This window comes from Eublepharis macularius, chromosome 4, assembly GCF_028583425.1.
Source record: "Eublepharis macularius isolate TG4126 chromosome 4, MPM_Emac_v1.0, whole genome shotgun sequence".
NCBI classification, from domain to species: Eukaryota; Metazoa; Chordata; class Lepidosauria; order Squamata; family Eublepharidae; genus Eublepharis; species Eublepharis macularius.
Genome location: NC_072793.1, coordinates 81,724,505 through 81,746,236, shown reverse-complemented (window position 1 = coordinate 81,746,236; position 21,732 = coordinate 81,724,505). Strand labels below are relative to the sequence as shown.

At 42.4% G+C, this 21,732-nt stretch overlaps 1 protein-coding gene across 1 annotated transcript; it reads left to right on the top strand.

Moving 5' to 3' along the window:
• The first annotated feature begins 2,091 nt into the window (after positions 1 to 2,091).
• Positions 2,092 to 8,284, top strand: ARSI (arylsulfatase family member I). The gene is made up of 2 exons (XM_054977709.1): positions 2,092 to 2,540; positions 6,084 to 8,284. The coding sequence occupies exons 1-2, from the start codon at positions 2,221 to 2,223 to the stop codon at positions 7,480 to 7,482; spliced, it is 1,719 nt and encodes a 572-aa protein (XP_054833684.1). The 5' UTR covers positions 2,092 to 2,220; the 3' UTR covers positions 7,483 to 8,284.
• Positions 8,285 to 21,732: the final 13,448 nt, after the last annotated feature.

Genomic DNA, 21,732 nt, shown 5'->3' with positions numbered 1-21,732 from the left:
AATTATACCAATTCCTACACTTAATTTGGAGGGCGCTTCACACTAAAGGAAAGGGACTCAGGTACCAAAGACGCAATAGGTTACAAATGAGGAACCAAACCAGAGAAACAGTCTGCACAGCTAAGAACTAGAAACAGAATTAACTAGTAACATCACAGGACTGGGAAAAGCAAAGACATGTTGTTAAAGATTTGGGGGGACTGACTGGACTTCTCGCCAACAGGGCTACAAGAATGGGCTTCTACTAAATCGCACACTGAAGGGCGGTGGCTGTGACAAAGAGTGTGGATGAGGCAACATATAGAGAAGAGTGCCAAAGGACAGATAGGAAAGAAACAATGATCAGAGGAAAGAAAAATGGGCAGAACAGGCAGGGGAGGGAAGCCAGAGCCATTTTGATGGCCACATTCCCACTGAAGAGGTCAGGAAAGCCCCCACTCTTCTGGCTTTCCACAAACTATGCAAAACTGGAGCATTTTTTCACTTGGGTAATAGGACTGTGCTGTAAGAAATGTCCCAGAGAGATGCTTTGGTAAAGAGACAGTAGGCTATACTATCAGTTGATGCAGATATGCTCTTACTGGATTGTTTCCATGTCATTTAATTTGTCATGCCAAAATACTTAATGCTTTGTTTCGGCTGCTTCACCTCTGTATTCAGATTAATACTTTTTTTTCAAATTTCTGCAATCTGTATCTTATTGTATTGTTTACTGAGTAACAACAACATTCGATTTATATACTGCCCTTCAGGACAACTTAACGCCCACTCAGAGCAGTTTACAAAGTATGTTATTATTGAATGTCCCAGCCCTTGATCATATTGACTCGCACTGTGTAATCTGCTTTAAGTGAGGTGGACTACAGATAAATAAAAAGATAATTTTTTTTCTGGGCGTCTTTCTATAGTGTTCACAAAATGATGGGAACCTGCTCTGTGTGTGTGTGCGCGCGCGCGCGCCTGCAGCCTTTCTGATTATTGTCTTTTAATTTGTCTTGTAAAAAAAAACCCTGAAAGATTTGAAAAACAGTTGAAGAAAACTTCAAGCGATAGGCGTGGCGGGGAGGTGAGATGGAAGCCGTGTCCTTCATTACTACTATTTAAATTCCTGAATATGAAACATACACACAGCCATTATTATGACGCTTTTTAAAGAAGGAAGGGCTCTGCCAGAATAAAAAGTAGCAATTTTACAGTGAGAGGAACGTAAGAATCTGTAATCTCTGTTCTGTGGATCCTAGTCGCAGTATTATCGAGGAGCACCGACAGGGAAAGCGAGCGGCAAAGAGTGGCGGGTGATGATGAGCCGGGCTTGTCCAGACGGGCAAACAGGCGGATGGCGCTTCTCAGGCTTGCGCAAATGCCGCCGAGCTCCTAGGCAAAAAAGGCCTTTGCGCGCGATTCTTCCCGCCGCGTCTGAGACAGAAACCCACCAGCGTCTAGGACCCGGGAAGAGCCTGGGCTTTCCCAGCGTTTTCCCTTGAATCAGTAAGCGGGTGGGGAGGGGCCGGCGCCTCAGGCTCCCCATAAACCGAGCGGTTTGGGTACTCTCCCGGGCAGATGTTTTACAACTTCTTGCCTTGGCCACAAATTTGTTCAAGAGGGGTGGGGTGGGGGAGCTCCCTGGCTGGGCTGTCGGCGTTGCGCCTGCCCTTCTGAAAGAGACAGCGGGGAAGACTTGAGAGGTTTTTAGGAAACTTACTTTCGAGGAAAGGGGGGCTCGCATTAAAGCCATCGTGGTTTTCGGCTCCCGCCAAGGGTTTCCAACAGGGCCGGGCGACGCGGTCCTGCCTCCAGGAGGGAGGAGGGGGCGCCGCTCCGCAGCGATGGGGCTGAACTTCCGCGCTACCTTCGGGAGAAGTTTGAATGAAAAGGTCCTCTGACTTTGCGCGAGACTCCGGCTTGGTCTGTGGAGTTCTTTGGAAAAAGCGACCGAGCGAATTGTCCTGGCGGGAGTCTCCTAAAATCCGGAGGAGGGGGTATTCATAAGATCGCTAAGCGAGGCAGCCCCCTTCTTTGCCTTTTTCATTAGATCGACTGGAAGATCCGCCAGCCCCCATTTGCTTTTCCCTCCTGGCACTTGTGGATTAAGTAGGTTTTTTTTTTTTCATTCTACAAGTTGTTTCACGAAGCAAAACTCACTTCGGAAAAGAAGTGCAGGGGGCAGAAGATGCCGGGACAATAGAAGCACCCGTTAAATGCCCGCAGGTTGGGTCCGGCATGGCGGTATATGCTCTCACTGGGTTCTCCCTTGTCAGCCTCCTCAGCTTTGGCTACCTGTCCTGGGACTGGATGAAGCCCAGTTTGGTGGCCGATGTGTCTGCGGATTCAATGGGGAAGCCTCTCCCCGCAGCTCCCTCGAGGCCACCGCACATCATCTTCATTCTAACGGACGATCAGGGTTATCACGATGTTGGGTACCATGGCTCGGACATCCAGACTCCAACGTTGGACAGATTGGCTGCCGAAGGAGTTAAACTGGAGAATTACTACATCCAGCCCATCTGCACTCCCTCCAGGAGCCAGCTTATTACAGGAAGGTAAGAACTAGGGTTACACTTGCCAGCCCTGGAGGAACACGCCAGTATTGTCTTCTCCTTATGTTACTAGAAGAAGGACAGTGTTACAATGAGAAGGATTTTCCCTCCTGCGTTTCTCATTAAAAACTGGCAAATGTTATGGCCCAGAGTCCAGAGTGTAAGATAAGCTTGCCATGATTATCAAAACCATGAGCCAAGATGATATATTTTAATATATTGTAATAGTATACCTACGTATAGCTTATTTTTATGAAGCTTTGTTACCTTGAGTATAGTTTTCAAAATCTAAGTTAATAGCTATGCTTTTAAAAAAGCACACACAGTACATAATTTAATAGTTTGATTTTGTATTGTGGGTGCTAAAAGTGGATGTTGGTAAAGTTCTTGAATAAACAGGAATCTTAGCCGAGTAAAACAAATCAGCGCAAACATGTATGATGAATGTAAAAGAACTAGGCAGTATTGGCATACAGAAAATGTGATCCAGTGAACAGACTATTAGGATTAGTTGTGACTTCAGTTTTCAGTTCAGTCATGAATTCACTGAGTGGCCTTAAACCATAACATCTTGGCCTGCGTTTGCAACTTGTAAAGTAAAACTGACCTACTTTGCTGGATAACTAGGATGAATGGAATGCACATGTTAAAACTCTTTACCAATTAAGAGTGTTGAAAAATGGCAGCAGGCTTCCTTTTTGGGTCCAAGTGCCAGCACGGACCGGGAAGGATTAGGGTCTGGCAGGTTCAGATCCCCCCTCTTCTGTGGAACTCGCTGGGTGACCTTGGGCCAGTCACACACTCAGCCTGGCTTGAATCGCAGGGTGTAATAATAAACAGCCGCACATCATGGGAACAAGCTGAGCTTCAAGAGTGCTGCCAGTATCTTTTGGGCTCAACTCGGTCCCTTGGGTGAAGAACTGGCTCTGCCTGTTGAACAAAATGGTCTGGCATGCTGCTGTTCACACATGTCTTGAGGATTGCCTGATCCTGTTGTAGAGGTTAGTAGTAGCGGAGCTCAGTGGGGTCAAGGTGCGGCAGGCCTTTCATTAGGCCTTAGGTCAGCGTGTGGGCCTTTTTTTCTTTCTAAGCAGGAACCCACTTTTGTAAAGTACTTGGAGACAGGATGCTGCTGCCATTGTCACAATAGATATTTGTCTAGAAAGAGCACTGAAACTAATGCATCTTAAGAGATCACTCATCAGTCCCATGCAAATCACAAATGGAGATAGCTGTACCATAAGGAAAAACGTGTACAACAAAATGCTGGTATGTCATGATGATGATCCTGTCTTTCCTTTTTTGGGATGTGAAGTCCCACTGAAATCAGTTGCTCAGCATTGTTATGGTCAGGCTGCAGCTCTATCCCTACTGATCCATGAGCATGTATTTAGCTCTTTCTCTTACAGTGTCTGCTATATGAACACAGAATTTTAGCATGCTCAAGTAGCGGGTGTGTTGGATTGGTTCTTCTGCCTCCTTTTGACACCTGAGAGGAATTACAGCACCCATATGGACAAAAAATCATACAGGACAGGGGGAAGTAGTGAGGAAGGACTTGGGGAATTACCCATCCTTCCTCTTGCACTATTGAAAAAGCTGTGAGAATTCAATGCATTATAACTAACTATTGATTTCACTTTGGAACTTTTAGAATTACAACCACACAGTTTGGGTGTGAAGTAATGTCACTCCACTGTAAGTAGAACAGAAGGGGATAGAAATGAAGTTTGACCTCAAAACTTACAAACTTTTTTCTGGTGCATGTGTGAGGCCGTGAATAATACAACTAAGATTTTTCTTTCAGTGTTGTCATATTAAATGGTACAGAAGTATATTGCTTGTTATTATTCCCTGGCACAACATTGTGTGTAAGCTATACATTAAGATGGGGGTATGTTCTGCAAACAAACTGCTTAAAGAGTACTTTGCTTTGGACATCTGGATAGAGGAGACACCATCTTAAGTATTGTTCTGAATGCTCCACACCCGCTTGTAAGGTCTCTGGTGTATTTATGCTGCCAAACACAGAATACAGTCCAATTCTAAGGCTTTCTAAAGCACAAAATAAACGTTCATCACTGGAATTCTATACCAGCTCAGTGTTTCAAATCATGTTAATGTGTCAGATTTACAGTGGATTTATTCAATGGACACAAATGTCCCATCCAAATCCTCGGAAGCCCTGTTCACACATTACACTAAGCACACATACATCTCGCCTCTATGGGTGTACATCTATTTGTAAGAAAGAGCGAATATGCATTCACTTTACTAATGAAATGGGGAAAAGTACCAGGATAAATGTGAAGTTTGTTATCACATGTTAAGATGTATGTATGTTGACTGTAACATGGGAATTACTCAATGCACATATAAAGAACACTGTACATGGATTGTACAGCATACACTGTACATAGATTGTTCAAGTGTTCACTGTAACTTATGAACAGGGCTACAGATAATACGCAAAGCATGACACTTGGAATGCTAGCCATTAATTCTTTGTCTAAGGGACTGGCCAGTTTGTCCAGTGTAGAGGGTGGAAGGGCATTGTTGATACACGATGGCATAAATCACACTGGAAGATGAGCAGGAATATGAACCTGCGATGCTATGGCTGATGTTGTTGGGCCCACTGATGGTGTTGCTAGGATCTATATGAGAGCAAAATTGGCATCTTGGTTTGTTGCAGGCCTTGGTACCAGAGTCCATGTTAGTGTTAAGTAGTTTATAACTGTGGGTGAGTAGTTAGAAAGAAGTGAGCAGGTAGAAAGAAGATGTTCTTTTTATCTGCTTTGTCCACTTTTATCCCATACTTCCTCTAAGAAGCTCAGGTCAGCACCCGTGGCTCTCCACTTCTCTGTTCTATCTCTGCATCAGCCCTGAGAAGGGAGGTTAAGCTAAGAGAGTTAAGCTGGCCCAAAGTCACTGCCCTTCTTGGCAGTGATTTGGACTCAGATCTAGCAGATCCTAGTATGACACTCTGATGTCACCATGCTTGCCTGCTAAATTATGCTTCTCCAGCTTATGCTGGGAGTCTGTTGAGTTGCCTTTGCATTCATTTAGAAGCCATGCATTTCCAGAAAGGAAGCTGGAATCAGATAGAATATATAAAGAAGGCTCAGGGCAGGTTTTTATCGTCACACTGTGAGCCCATCTTCATAATGTAACTGTCTAACAAGGGCATCAACCTGTCAAATCTTGTCTCTCTCTACATGCAATTTTGTTTGGTGCTGTTGGCTGCAGGGCACTGTTAACTTTCCCCAGCTGAAGATGGAAGCAGAAGGAGGTGGAGATGGCCAGGAAGAGCGAGTTATCATGGTAGGGTAATACTTCACAAGCTGGTATGCTCCTCTGACAGTTCTGTTGTGAAGGCAGACTTAAGGTCTAGCTGAAAAATGTGCTGCTGCAAACCCTCTTTTTATTCTGTGTCCAGCCTGAGAACCCTGAATGATGTGAACTTAGCATTTCTCCCGCAGATCAGCGCAGAATTGACGCATTGTAATTAATTGTTCTTTCTGTTTTCCTTTTCTCTCTTCTTAGATACCAAATCCATACAGGTCTTCAGCACTCCATCATCCGTCCCCGGCAGCCAAACTGCTTGCCCTTCGACCATGTCACTCTTCCCCAGAAGCTTCAGGAGGCTGGTTATTCCACTCATATGGTAGGCAAGTGGCACTTGGGGTTCTACAGAAAAGAATGTCTGCCTACTCGCAGGGGTTTTGATACCTTCCTGGGCTCCCTGACAGGAAATGTGGATTACTACACCTATGACAACTGTGATGGGCCTGGTGTATGTGGCTATGACCTTCACGATGGCGAAAATGTGGCATGGGAACAGAGTGGGAAATATTCCACCTTCCTCTATGCTCAGCGAGTCAGCAAAATCCTGGCTACTCATAATCCCAAGGAGCCCATATTTATCTACATAGCATTCCAAGCAGTGCATACTCCATTGCAGTCCCCCAAGGAGTATATCTACCGCTATCGCTCTATGGGTAACGTTGCCCGTCGTAAATATGCTGCTATGGTCACGTGCATGGATGAAGCCGTGAAGAACATCACCTGGGCACTCAAGAAGTATGGTTACTATGACAATAGTGTTATTGTGTTCTCCACGGACAATGGTGGGCAGACATTCTCTGGTGGAAGCAACTGGCCTCTGAGGGGCCGCAAGGGAACCTATTGGGAAGGAGGAGTCCGTGGCATTGGGTTTGTCCACAGTCCTCTGATTAAACGTAGACGACGAACCAGCAGGGCACTAATTCACATAACAGACTGGTACCCAACATTAGTGAACTTGGCTGGGGGTAACCTCTCTCACACAGAACGTTTGGATGGATATAATGTGTGGCCAGCTATTAGTGAGGGCAAAGATTGTCCACGTACTGAAATCCTGCATAATATTGATCCCCTTTATAACCATGCCAAATATGGCTCTTTAGAGAATGGTTTTGGCATATGGAATACTGCAGTACAGGCCTCCGTACGGAGAGGGGATTGGAAACTTCTTACTGGAGACCCTGGTTACAGTGACTGGATCCCACCACAGACTTTGACTAACTTCCCAGGGAGTTGGTGGAACCTAGAGCGGCTGACAGATGGTTTGCGCAAATCTGTCTGGCTTTTCAACATCACTGCTGATCCCTATGAGCGCTATGACCTGTCAGACCAGAGACCTGATATAGTGAGGGCTCTCCTCACCCGACTTGTTCATTACAACCAGACTGCCATTCCAGTGAGATATCCAGCTGAAAACCCTCGTGCCCACCCAGACTTTAATGGTGGTGCCTGGGGACCTTGGGCTACTGAGGATGAGGAAGAGTGGGAGGGAGGACATAGACAACTGAAAAATAAAAACAAGAAGAAGAAGTGCAAGATCTGCAAACTGCGCTCCTTTTTCCGGAAGCTGAACACCAGGCTGATGTCAAACCGAATTTGATGGGAAGGAGTGTCAAAGTTACAAGACGCAGCCTCTAAGGGGTGCAGTTCCAGCAATGGGAAAAGGGAAAGAGGCATTAGTGGAAACAGAGTCAGCAGGACAGTTGAATTGACCCCCATGCCTCTGTGGCAGGTAGTGGAGATAAAGTGGAGAGGGTCTTTTTCACAATATTTTGGACCGTGATTATCAGAAACTTCATGATCTATGCACAAATCTACACAACGGTAAAACATGAAAGTGAATATGTCTTATGCAGGCTATCTAGGGACCAGGGAAAGTCTGGTCCTGGGACATAACCAAAGATGACCTCTACCTGAAGATGTTCCAATATATCTGCTTAGGAAGAGGATCTGGTCTTTGTTTGCTCTTGCCACATGAAATTCTGATCTCAAACAATCTCAATTATGTAATGCTCTTGTTCTGGGAAAGAATCTGTGGGTTCTTCCCTCCCCGAAGGTTGCAGTTATTTTCCCTTCTGATCACTTCAGAGCAAGTGGGTGTTGATACAGAAGACCTGGGACTTATTTTTATCAGAGATAGAACACAAACCTGAAATAGTGTGAACATTTTCTCCTAAATATACATAATGGCAAACATCCTATAAATGTAGGCAGGGACATCAGTAAGGAATGTGTGAGCTCTGCACATGTTTACATGCATAGACTCAAAGTATGCTGGGGTGAAAATACTCATTGCAAAAATGTTTACATACTGATCTATGCATTTGTTTATATACAATAGAAGAAAACAGTTTCACCTTTGTTTACTTTGCCACCTACATATTCAAAAAGAAATCTGGAGCTCTTTTCTGTCCTACAAGTTTTTCTTCTGTGTGGTCTCTCGCTTTTTCATACCACAGTTCAAGGGTGCAGGAGAGGTGTCTTAAATTATTTCCATAAATAACTTGTGTTTAAGAACCGAACACAAGAAATTTATGTTAGAAAAAGTTAAAAACAAAAGCCTCTGGGAGCATTTGCTTGAAGCATTTCTTCATGCAGTGCCTCATTACCTTGTGGAATTAATTGCCACAAAATGCAATGGTTAGATCACATTTGTAAGTAAAGTGCCTGGTGCTAACTCCGCAGCGCTTGGCTGGGATCAGGTCAGTGATGGCATGGGACCAGGAGAAGATAACAGTGTTCTCTTGTGCTGCTGATGCCCAGCAGCCAGCTGAACCCCTGTGGCACATCAGGAACCTTCATTACATTGACTGCCAACCCTGGAAGCCCCTGTGTTTGAAGCAGAGTATCAAATGTTGCATAAGGAACGACCACCACAGTCATCCCCCCCCTGCCCATGATATCTGAATGAGCACCAAGGGAGACACAGTGCAATATTAAATGTAACTGTAGTCTGACCTGGCAAGGCAGTTCTCAAATTATTCTGAGACAACACCTGACCCTTGATTGCACTCTTTTGCTTATCTAGCGATTGTGTATTCATCCAGTCTATGCCACATTCTCAAACAGATGATCCCTAGGTGCACAGTGTTGCTTGCCTGTAAATTTGTGGTAGTGGGGGTATGTTCGGATACTTTTTTGATGGTGCATTGCAAAGAGAGACAGTGTCGCGTAGTGGGTGGAGTGACATTCCAGGATCTGAGCAACCATGGTTTGATTCACCACTCTGCTATAGAAACTCACTGGGTGACCTTGGGCCCATCACACACACTCTCAATCTAACCTACCTCATAGGGTTGTTGTGAGAAAAAATCAAGAGGGGAACAATGTAAGTTGCTGTTGGTCCCCTCTGGGAGAAAGGTGGGATTTAAATGAATAAAATAAATAAAATGCAGGTGCTTTCACTTGATTCCAGGGCAGCTGCATCTTCCCAATACTTTTTGTTCCATGTCAGGCTGCTGAATTAACTTGGTTTCTTGTGGAGGCCCTCTCAGCCTTACGGGCAATGGGGAGGCATATGTTCATTGGTTATCTTCAGAAAAGCATTGTAATGTTCCGCTGGGGATGGCTGGTCCCTCAGCTCTGTTTCTTTTAATTTATGACCTTGATGTGGAAACTGTGTATCACAGTCCATGCATGCACCACCAATGGAGGCAGGCCAGGACGAAAGAGGGCAAGTGGCTTTAAAAGCTGTTTTCAATGAGTTGCATTTACATTTGCAGAATGCATTTTACATTTTCTCCCCACGGGTTTCACTTGGTGCAGAGTGTGTAGGCGAAAGCCTGCTGTGAATTCTGAAAAATAGTTATTTTTGTCTCTGGAAAATGAGCCCTGTTAGGACTTGTCAGCTCTTGGATGAGCTGTGTGAAGGTCTTTTCTTTCCCTTTCTTTCCCCTCTTACAAATAACATTGATTTAAAATCTGTCATCGAAAGATGTGACAGTTGGAAGCATTCATACTGTATAGCTTTTAGGGTGCTTTTGAGATCTGTGTGTATTTGAGCAAACTGTGGAATTGAAGGCTGGCTTCTGGGTTTAGCAGAATAATGGCTTCCAGTATTCTGGTATTAGGAAAGGATACAATCCACGGGGAGGTGCGAAATGTAAAAAAGGCAAGTTAACAGGTCTTTGCTTCCCCAAAATAGCTAAGAAGGTGAGGGTCTACTTTTGTTCTTCTGATGAATACAAAACTGTACTTGCACCACAGTGATGTAGATTTAGAGAAGACAAGAGGAGAACACAGATGACCATTTATGAATAACAACCCACCAGTGTCATAAGCTGATCATCCACAAAGCCCTGGTAAATGCATATGAAAGCATGGAATAGAAAATGGTAAACATTCACTTGCTAAGTATCCACATTGGCAACCACCTGCTTGCTCATCTGTATTTACTCAAGGATGAGGGATCTCCAGACAGCAAACCCAAAATAGCGCTGAGGTGGGGGTCAGCTTCATATATTTGAATGAAAATGCTCCCCTTTCCTTCCATTCATAACCAGACCCCAATGCTCCTGGATCCTTTAGCTTCTCTTGAACTATCTGACCTTCTTCTGTAGTTTGTCAAGAGCCAGAAGACCTGTGTTTAAAATTCTCTTTCCATTCCCACACAGCTGCTGTGACTGGACCTTCTAGGCAGGCCCTCCCTTTAGTACCTTTGAGCTTTGGTTCTGAGTTCTTGATGGGCTGCTGCCCAAAGAGCCATTGAATGTTTCATTTGCCTCTGTCCACATTTATTAACAACCCTTGGCCATGGCTTCATTCTCCAAGCAGGGGAGGAGAGGCATCCATCAAGCCAGAACTGGAGAAAGGAGGATTCTTTCCATCAGCAGCAAAAGTGGTGCTTCCTAATGAACATTGTCCTATGTAGCTGCCTACTGGAAAAGCCAGACATGTACGAAGTGCAAATTTCAGTACCTTTACATTCATAGAGGAGTATAGAACGGTCACCTTTATCCAACTTCACAGCTCTGGAGAATGTGAAGCTGAGCCTAAAATGAAGCACTGACCCTCCCCTATATGGAGCTAACTCCATTGTGTTATATACTTGACATTACTTGCAGCTGAAGGCTGCTTTGCCTTTGGGAAAAATGTAAAAATGTTTCAGTCTACCTGTTTCTGCCTAAATGTTCTGAATGTTGCTTGCTGGTTTGGCAGTTCCTGGGCTCCATGTAGTGAGAAATAATAGCCTACACACCTTTTGAGCATCAGTATAATATTCATTTGCCTCTGCCCTTTGCCAATCAGTATAATAGTCATCTGAATCCTCCTCTCATCTTTTCCCCTCTGTCAGCTCCCCTCCTAAATCAGCTGTAGGGGAAAAGTGGTGAAGCCAGTTAATAGGTTTGGAGGTTCAGCTTTATGTTGCTGTACTGGCAGAATGTTTGTGTTTGTGTTTGCAGGGCAGCCAATCTGCTCCCTCCCTCTGGAAGTATTCATGACAGGTCCATTTGCCATTATCAGGAAGCTCGTAAGTTTGAAGAAAAAAGCAGTCACTGACTGGAATCTTCATGGAAAGAGGGACCTATCTCAAAAATACATTAATTACTGAGTGTGCATGTTAGCTTCATGCCCTGCTTCCCAGAAGCATCAGACTTGCACAGAATGCTGGACTAGACAGATGTGGTCTAGGCCAAAAGGGATCTTCTTACATGCCCATTAAAATGTTTATGGATTTTTTTAATTTTAAAAATTGCTTTTTCAAAACCCTTGACATTTCAGAGATGCTGATCAAGGGTAGCAGAGGGTGATAGGACACATCTTTCCATATCCTCACTAAACATTCTACTACTGTTCCTGTAGGTTAGCCAATTTCCATAAGGAAGTAAGTGTTAACTGACATTTCCTGTCATTGTATTAAGCTTAACAACTCCTGACTCACTAGATAGTGGCCTTTGACTTTCCAAAGTCAGCTTTCCATTTGTCACCACTAGGAAAAATGTTAACTGCAGTCATTATACTAAGAACCTTGCAAAAGCTTTGTGTGTGATATTATTATTATTTCTTTGGCAAGTCTTGCTAATTAGGATCGACTGGATATGGATCATGCGAAGCTTCAAAATTTTGTAGAACAGCAGAATCTTGCTTTAAAGAGAAAAAAATGGTATTAAATGCATGAAAACAAGTAATGCATGGTGGGTATGCTTTACAATGCATACCAGTTCTGAGGGTATTTAATCTTGATAGGCAACTATTCCTTTGTTGTCTAGCAGCTGTACTCTGACTCATTGCAACCACATGGTGATTGGCCCTTTAACTTAACTGGAACATTTCCTGATGAGCTGGTGGTCTGGAGGGCCACTGTTGCCAGCCAGCCCATCCTGTCCTCTTCTCAAGGAGGTAGCAGTGGCCGGGAAGGCAACCGATGCTGCACTCATGCCTCTTTGTAAAGCAAAGAAGCCGAGGCCACAAACTGAAGGCAGTTGAGGCCCAGGAACAATGACTGCCCCATTGTGAGGAGGAGGGCTGGAGGTAGTTGCTATGTTCATACCTGGACCAGTGTCCTCACAAGGAGGAAGCAAGAACCCCTTTCTTATGACAAGGGTGGTCTAGGCACAAGTGCAGCAATGGTTGCCTCCTCATTTCTTTGTGAGGAGGAGGTGGCAGCTGATAAGGAGGCAGTGGCTACCCTCATCTCTGGACCCGCCCTATTAATGGCAAGGCCACAGCCATGAGGAGAGCACAGGAGCCCAATTGCTTTCTTGCCTCAGCAGCCTCTTGCTCAGTCACCATGATGGGCCAAAAATGGGCTAGGCCAAAAATGGGCTGTTTGTGTCACATGGGAAAGCCATGCAACAAGGATTTGGGGGCTATATTAATTTCCCAATCTGCCCTGATGTGTTAGTCCTGTGACATTGGAGAAACTGTCTAATCTGCCAAACACACAAGGAAAAAATGTGGACAGCCTTGGCATGAAAGGTCAGTCTCATTACACAAATCTCTCGTAGTGCCTTACAGTGTTTGTACTATGAATCAAGTTAGGGTTGCCAAGTCTGGGCTGAGAAATTCCTGGAGATTTGGGGGTGATATCTGGGGAGGGCAGAGTTTGTTGAGAGGAGGGATCTCAACGAGGTATAATGCCAGAGAGGCCACCCTCCAGGGTACTGTTCTCTGTCATCTGGAGATCAGTTGTAATTTCAGGAGATCTCCAGGTCTCACTTGAAAGCTAGCAACCCTAAAGCAAGTTACCACATTATAGTAGTAGTAGTAGTCGTCATCTTCATCATCGTGGTAGTAAATGGTTCAAATTTGCTCTGCTTCTGTCTTGTCAAAGATGTTTCTGACTGGCAATGTCTCTGCTAGCATCTACAGGATATTTGCCAAATTATGGGGAAATAATGGTCTTATTATTTAAGTCTCTGGGAATTAAAGCGTATTTTAAAATATTCTTGAATGTGTCAGGCAACCCAGCTGTAGACAAGATTCTCATGGTGGGGTCTGGCCAATGAGCAGCATCCCGTCAGGCAACCTGATTTTGGCATGGAAGCATGCAAGGAGGGTGAAGGGAATATTGCTCCGGCCTCTCCTTGGCTAAGCCCGTGTTTTTGTTATTCCCTTTAAGATCCAGCTTGGATGGGGTTGCTCTGGCTGTCACTGAAGCAAACTTGGATGGGTGTGAATACTTGAAGAGAGTATGAAATTGCCTGAGGGAGCTGTCTCTGAATGCCGTTGATTTCCCTCCTGCTTAGTGTCAATCCATAAAGAGCACAGCAAGTGAGAAAAAGCAATTAGCATTGTGAAAATACAGGTTTTCAAAATGAAATGGCCCATTTTGATTCTACGGAATAATCATCCAGGATGCACTGCATCTGCGTCCCCTATTTGTCCTTCTGTTCTATACTGTTATTTTGGGGATTTATAAAGCACCAACATCATTTTGCCTTTCTGCAGGGTATAGCTCTTCAACCTCTCTGCTTCTGTCTCCCACTGCATGTTTCATGCTTAATAGAAAGATAATTAATATTAAACACTATGCAATTGTTTTCTTGTCTTAAGATAATGGTAGTGTGTGGGTGATTGACTTCTCTTGTCTTCAGGCATGCTCTTCCTTCCTCTATTATTGCTTTTGATCACTTTCTATTCATGTGCTGAATGCATGGTTTCCAAGCATGCTGTTTTGTGGCAGCTTCTGTAGATATAGAAAAGCATTGCTAGAGAAATGCTTTCAGTGAAAATGAAGTCTCGGATTATGCTAGAGGGCCCCCCCCCCCGACCCTCTGAGGTTGAACAAGGGATTTTACCCTGCATACCAACAGCATAGAATTTACTTCTACAAACACTGCTAACTGGCAATAGACCCACTGAATCTGACTGTGTGAAGGATGGGTGTCATGGTGCCACTGATCTTGATGCAGTTTCATTACCACAGCATCAACATGAGCATTTTCGAAGATTTCAATTCTTGCTGTGCCTCGTAACAGCCAACGTTGTAAGATCCTACACAGAAGACACTTCCCTTTAGGAGTTTAGTGTGGCTGCAGTCCTATGTACAGTTGCCCAGGAGTGAGCCCCAATGAGTAAAGTGAGGCTTACTTCTGAGTAAACATGCACAGCTTTGCTCTGAAAACCTATAAGAAGCACAGTTTTGGCAAGGAGAGAGAGAGAGAAGTCAGTGCTTCAGACTTATTTAAGCCTTTAGGAACATTGTTTAGCACGTTTTTAAACAATTGATGGCTTTTGCAACAAACAGTTCAAGGGACTTCTGTACTAAGTATGTTTTCCAAAAGCACCCAAATTCACTTTTGCCCTTCCCTTCCCCCAAAAGCAGGCTATTACTTTGTGCTGGTAATAACGCCATCCATAGTTATTGTAAGGTATAAAGAAGAAATATTCAAACCATTCAAAACTTACTGCTTTATAGCTGTGTACCAACTATATCTAAGAACTGACTGGCCTTTTAGACCATGCTGAATCTTCCCTGCTCCCCAAGCCTTAAATCCCTCATCCACATGACAGAAATTTGAAATGATATTGCTTAAACCTGATAATTTTACACATGTGATTCATTCTATATATAAGTAAAGATAGAGAACGCGTATGTGAGATACATGGTTTTCACTCAGAGTCCTTCATGACAAGCATTCTCTGTCGGGACTTTTTGACATGTGACACAGTTCTATGAATGCATACAAACCAGATCCAGCACATTGTAGTAAAGAGGGAGGCAACAGAGGAAATTCCATTGCAGAAAGAAGGTGCTAAGAATATGGCTAGAAGGTAGGTGAGTAAAAAGCTATGAAAGTTCGTTATCAGTTTCCCCCCACATTCCCATAACTTCTGGTTGTAGTTTGTCCTCTGAGAAGGTGCAGCAAATATGAGCATCTACCTTCATTTGATGCTGAGTACTTGTAGGCGCATCATTAGGTCTGGCACTTAATCATGGCTTTCCATCTACACCCTCAATGTGTACCAATGCAGGCAGATAAAGGTCACATCATCCTTTGGCAAGAGGGAATTGTGGCTGTCCTTTGATTCATTCTGAAGGAGCAGGGATTGTTCAGCATACAGGAAGATGCTTGATCAGCATCAGTCTATTCTCTGTTGGCTCTCATGGGAGAAGTGAATTTGAGCATATGAAAACTGCTTTCCTCTATAGCTTGTTTACTGTCCCTTAAAAATATTAAGACTTGGGATGGTTAAACTGTACTGGTTTGTGGAAAGGCTGGGCTGCACTGCCTGAGCCAGTGGAAGAAGTGAAGATAGGCTGTGCTTAAGGAAGAAGACTGTACACTATTAGCTCACTATGCATGAATATAATCAGTTCTGTCAGTTATCCAGCAGTGAGAGTTAAACCGGAAGAAGAAAAATTCTATGGCATGCTAGCCTAACATGATGTTAAGTGAGAATACAGCCTTTTACTCTGAATTGGTGGTAGAGAATGCCATCAAGTCATAGCTGAGTTGTGGTGACCCTTAGTGGAGTTTTCATGGCAAGAGACTAACAGAGATGGTTTGCCATTGCCTGCCTCTGAGATCCAATAAGATCAGACTCACCTGGGCTATGTAGGTTGGGGTTTTCTCTGAATTAAAGAATCCAAAATGACTATCTTCTCTAGATCCCTACTAATGATAATCACAAACCCAATTATGATAACTTCTCCCTAGGATGGACTAAAAAATGGAAGAGAATGGAGAAAAGAAATCTACTAGTTTACTCTCTAGATTACAAATACATTGGAAAGGTTCAAGTGTGTTACAGGTCTACTGGGTGTTAACTTGTGCTCAGTTTGTGCCTTTCGATGCTGCTGCCATTTTACGCTGCCTGCTGATCAGGCTGTGCAATGCTCAGAATGCATCATCTATCCAAGACTCTGCTTGTCTTTCACTCTGCTGCCATGACGAACTCCTCCACATTTCTTCTATAACTTGGAGGGGAGGAGATTGCTAAAAGGGTATAAATAAATTGTAGAACAGACCGATGCAGTATTATTCATAGGCAGATTTATAGAGCCATGTTAAATGCACAGAGCTGAGTAATTGTGTCCTGCATTTTTATCAAGTCTTTCATATTGTGGAGGACTAGAAGGTCTCAGCTTCTACCAAATTACCTTAAGCTGAAAGAGTAGCCAGTTAAGATTTGGGTGAGCGCTACTTTTATTAAGTAGAGGTATTATGAAAACTGTTCACTCTCAGGATAACTGCATTGTGTTGATTTTCAGTGGTGTCTATGCCCATTCCCTACATATATTCAAATAGGATGTTTATTAACAAATGCCTGTCCCTGCTCTGGTTTAATGAGGGTTGCAGTGCCCCCTAGTGACACCTGTTACAAAATATGTCACTTGTCAGCATGTAGTCAGAATTTGTGCAGTTTTTCATTCTGCATATCACATAGGGACTTCTTACGTAAAGCCCAATAGCCTTCTAAGCTCTCCCATTCAAAGCAGTATAATTCTGCTCGCAAACTAAATGGAAAGGGCATCAAACATTTGCGTGCTCATTCACTGAAGAGCAGCTCTCTATTGCTCCTAAACCAGCACAGATAATGCCTACTCATATTTAAATGCTGGAATATTTTTTTAAAGCACAGGAGCCTGACTGAAGAGAAAATGGCTACACTAGTCAAGGGTGAAGTTGTCTCATTCTCAGCCATCCCAACCTGTTACACCCCTGAAACAGTCTGTTGTGCAAATATTGGCTGTTCCTCATGCCAACCTAACAAAATTTAAACTTTTTTACAATTGGAAATAGAACATAGCAATATGTTCATGGCAAAGTAGCACCAACTGTGCCTTTCTAAAGCAGAACCAGTGGAAGAAACTGATGAGTAAACCCTCTGCACTGGTGCACTTTAAAATAACTAATACTAAAGGAAGGTGCTCCAAACTGGTCAACTCCCGTAGCTTATGTCACAATATAAAAAAACTTACTGTAGAATAGTCTTATTTAGTTGAATTGGATGAGTGTAAACACAAAACCCTGACTTAGCCATCTGTTTGCACATTTGCAAAAACTAGAGACTATAATGCAACCTTTATATTGCAGCAAAGGCAGGCATAAGTTTTTGCAGTATTGAAATGTGAATACTAGTAGTGTAGCCATAACTTGAGGTAAAAATACTGAAAGTATAATCCAACCCAGTTTAACCTTCCCACCTGCAATAAATGGGACATAAAATTTCTTTTCTTTGGATAGATTACCTTTAATGTTACACACACAGAGAGAAAGCGAGAACACACAAGAGAATATTTTAGAAAATAATTTCTAGGTCTTATTGATGTTGCTAAACAGTTTTTGTTTAAAGTTGTTGCTGTTATTGTTATTTTATATATCTCCAACAATATGTATAGTGCTTTACATATTTCAAGGCTGTGAAAAAATTGGCATCTAAAAATTAACGTAAGGGAAACAACAAAAGAACACAGAGATGGAGATAAACATGAGAAAAATATTTGCTCATTTTGGTACATAGGCTTAGTTTCTGTAAAAGAAGGCAGGCTATTCCTGGGGCAAGATGGAACATGTGAGCTTTGGTGAAGGACCTGAAGAGCGGTGGCATCACTCATTCTGGCAACAGTTAAAGGAACATATTAAGGATGATACTTTGCAGATGAAGAACACACCCTTGACTTTCCCCCAAACACTTTCAGAAAATAACTTGCATAACTGACATCCCAAAACAGATTGTGTGAGACAGATTTAGTAGAAATTAAAACATCCACAAGCAATACTCTTAAACATACTTATTTGCCCCCTCTTGGATACATACTTGAACATGGTGAGGGGGTTTGAGTGTGTTAGTGAATTTGAGCACAATGCCATCAGGAGTTGAGCCAAGACACTAGAGTAAGATGCATCCGCTCCCTTCAGGAATTAATGTTTTCATCAGCAGAGGAGAACTGACAGTTCCAATGGGGATGGTGCGGTGGTGATGGATGAATCCTTGATAGATAGCTACTGGGCAGTAGTAGTTATGCTGGTTGACACTAGTGGAGGATCCTTTATAGAGGAGCCAGCTAACACTGGTTAGTATTGTGCAGAAGAAGGCATTGGTAAACCACTTTTCATCAAAAGATATAGTACTGGAAGATAATGCCATCAAGTTGGAAGGCATTCAGCTTCTGGGGAATACCAGAGGACAAATACAAATTGTGTTGTTCTTAATGACAACTGGATTAAAGCCAAAAGGACATTCCGTTACTAATGTGAATATATTCAAAAGGAAAGTTCATAACTCAACAACACATACAATAGGAACATGGAATGTGATAAATATGAATCAAGATAAGCTCAAAATATTAAAACAAGAAATGGAACATTTAAACATGGTAATCCTCAGTGTGAGTGAACTGATTAGTACATTTTCAGTCAGAAAAATCACAGTGTTTTACTCTGGAAATGACAAACTCAGAAGAAATGGTGTTGCTCCAATACTGAGGTGAGCCAGAGTACAAGCAATCAGGAGCTATAATGTAAAGTCTGACCAAATAACAGCAATTAGATGTCATGGAAATCCTATCAATGTAGCCATCATTCAAGTTTATGTCCCACTGCAGATACTGAAGGGGAAGAAATTGAAAGTTTCTATGCAGGTGTCCAGGAAGAAATTGATCATACAACTAAACAAAATGTGCTGATAATCATGGGTGACTGTAATGCAAAAGTAGGAAATCATATATGGGTTGGAAATTTGGATTAGGATTCTGAAATGAAGCAGCAAGCAGGAGAATGACTCACAGAATTTCATGAAGCTAATAATTAGTTTACTGCAAACATATGCTTCAGGTAACTGAACAGATGATTGTATACATGGATGTCACTAGATTGACAATACAGAGATCATTTGATTATATGATTGGAAGTAAAAGATGGAGAAGTACTATCTTGTTTGCTAAAAGAAGACTAAGAGCTGACTATGGTACAGGTCATGAATTGTTAATATCAAAAATTAGAATGAAGCTGAAGAAAAACACTAAAATAATCATAATGCCAACATTTTATTTATTTATTAGATTTATATCCCACCCTCCCCACAAGCAGTCAGGGCAGTCACAATATCATAAATAACAATAACTATAATAATACATAAAACAATAATAAAATGCTATAAAATACAGTGTAAAAATAAGGAACACAAGTCCACAAGGACCTCCATGAAGAGGCTCTCGGACTAACAATTTCAGGCACAGACTTGCTGTGCATCAGGTACAGTAAATCTAATTAAGGTGGCAGAGCAGACCAGGCAAGAGACCAGCAGGATAGTTTGCCAGCTCCTCAACCACAGTTGTAGGCCTGGTGGAACATCTCTGTTTTGCAGGTCCAGAGGAACTGTAATAGATCCTACAGGGCCTGGATCTCAACTGGGAGAGCGTTCGATTAGGCTGGTGCCAGAGCTGAAAAGGCTGAGCCCTGGTTTAGGCCAAGTGAACATCCTTGGGGCCAGGGACCAGTAGATGTTGATCTGCCAAGCATAACGCCCTCCGGAGAACAAACAGGGAGAGACAGTCCTGCAGATATGCAAGTCCCAGTCTGCAAAGGGCTTTAAAGGTTAAAACCAGAACCTTGAACTTGACTCGGAATTCAACCAGAAGCCAGTGAAGCTGACGCAGCATAGGTCGGATATGTGCCCTAAACAAATCCCTGTGAGGACACGTGCCATTCTGGACCAGTTGCAGTTTCCGGGTCAGTTTCAAGGGCAGCCCTGCACAGATTAAGTTACAGTAGTCCAATCTAAATAATGTTCCTGAAGATTTTAAAAACCATACAAAGAACAGATCTGCATTACTAAATTCAGTTGAAGATGAACAGGAACAACTGTAGGTTGAAACCAGAGACATTATCAAGGAAGAATACGCAAAGACTATTCCTGTAGCCAAAAGAAATGAAAAACCTTGATGAATGATTGATGAAACTCTTAAAATTGCTAAAGATATATGAGAAGCAAAAGTAAAAGTTGACAGAAATAGAATCATAATTCTATATGCAGCTTTTCAGTAACTTGCTTGCAGATACAAAGATAACTATTAAAATAATCAGTGCAAACAAATAAAAGAGAACATGGAAGAACAAGAGATCTGTTCCACAAGATTCAGGAAATTAAAGGGATATTCAAACCATGGCTAGGAACACTGCAAGATTAACAAGGAAATACATTATCTGATTAGGACAAAATAAAGGAAAGATGGAAACATATTTGAGCAAACGGACATTTAAAAATTTACAATAAAGCCTCTTACCATATATGGAACAAGAAAGTCCAGATGTTCAAGCTGGATTCAGAAAAGAAGAGGCTCTAGAGATCATACTACAAATTTACTGGAGCACACCAGAAATTTCAGAAGAAAATCATTTTTTGTTTTATAGATTACAGCAAAGCTTTTGGTTATGTGAATCAGGAGAAAACTAGGAACTCTTTTAAAAGAAATGGGTGTGCCACAGCCTCTGATGATTTTGATGTACAGCCTCTACTATGGACCAGATGCTACTGAAAGGACATAATCTGGAGAAACAGAATGGTTTCTAACCTGCAAAGGTGTTAAAACAGGATGTTTTTTATCTTCCTGTCTGTTCAATCTGTATATGGAACATATCATAAGGAAAGATGGATTAGATTTAGAAGAAGGTGGAGTGAAAATTGGTGGAAGGAACCGTAACAATTTGAGATATGCGGATTACATTACATTACTGGCAGCAAATGGTACAGACTTGATATGACTACTGATCAAGGTTAAAGGGGAAAGTGCCAGATTGGGGTTACAGATGAACATCAAGAAGGCAAAAGAAATGACTACTGAGGAATTACACAGTTTTAAAGTTGAGAATGAAGACAATGGAATTGTTAAAGGTTTTCTTTTCCTTGGCTCAACTATCAGCCAAAAGGAAGACCAACCAAGAAATCAGAAGGCGATTGGAAGGAACTATAAAAGATCCTTAAGTATAAGGAAGAGTCCCTGAAAACCAATATCAAGATAATTTATGGTATTTCCTATTACTGTGTATAGATGTGACAGTTGGATTATGAAGCAATGTGAGAGGAAGAAAATTGATTCAGTTGAAATGTCATGTTGGAGGAGAGTTTCACAGATTTCATGGACCACCAAAAAGACAAGTAAGTGGGTTTGAGATCTTGAATTCTCCAGAGCCACTACAATGACTAAACTGAGGCTAAGAAGACAGTACTTTCTGAAAAAAGACAATAATGCTAGGAAAAGTTAAAGGCAGTAGAAGATGAAGACCCAACATAAGAAGAATTGACTCAATAAAGGAAGCCACGGCTTTCAGGCTGCAAGACCTAAGCAAACTGTTAATGTTAGGAGTAGACGTTTTGGAGATCAACATAAATCAGAAGCAACTTGGTGGTACATAATACACACACATACTTATTTGAGCTTACTTTGAGGTAAATATGGTGT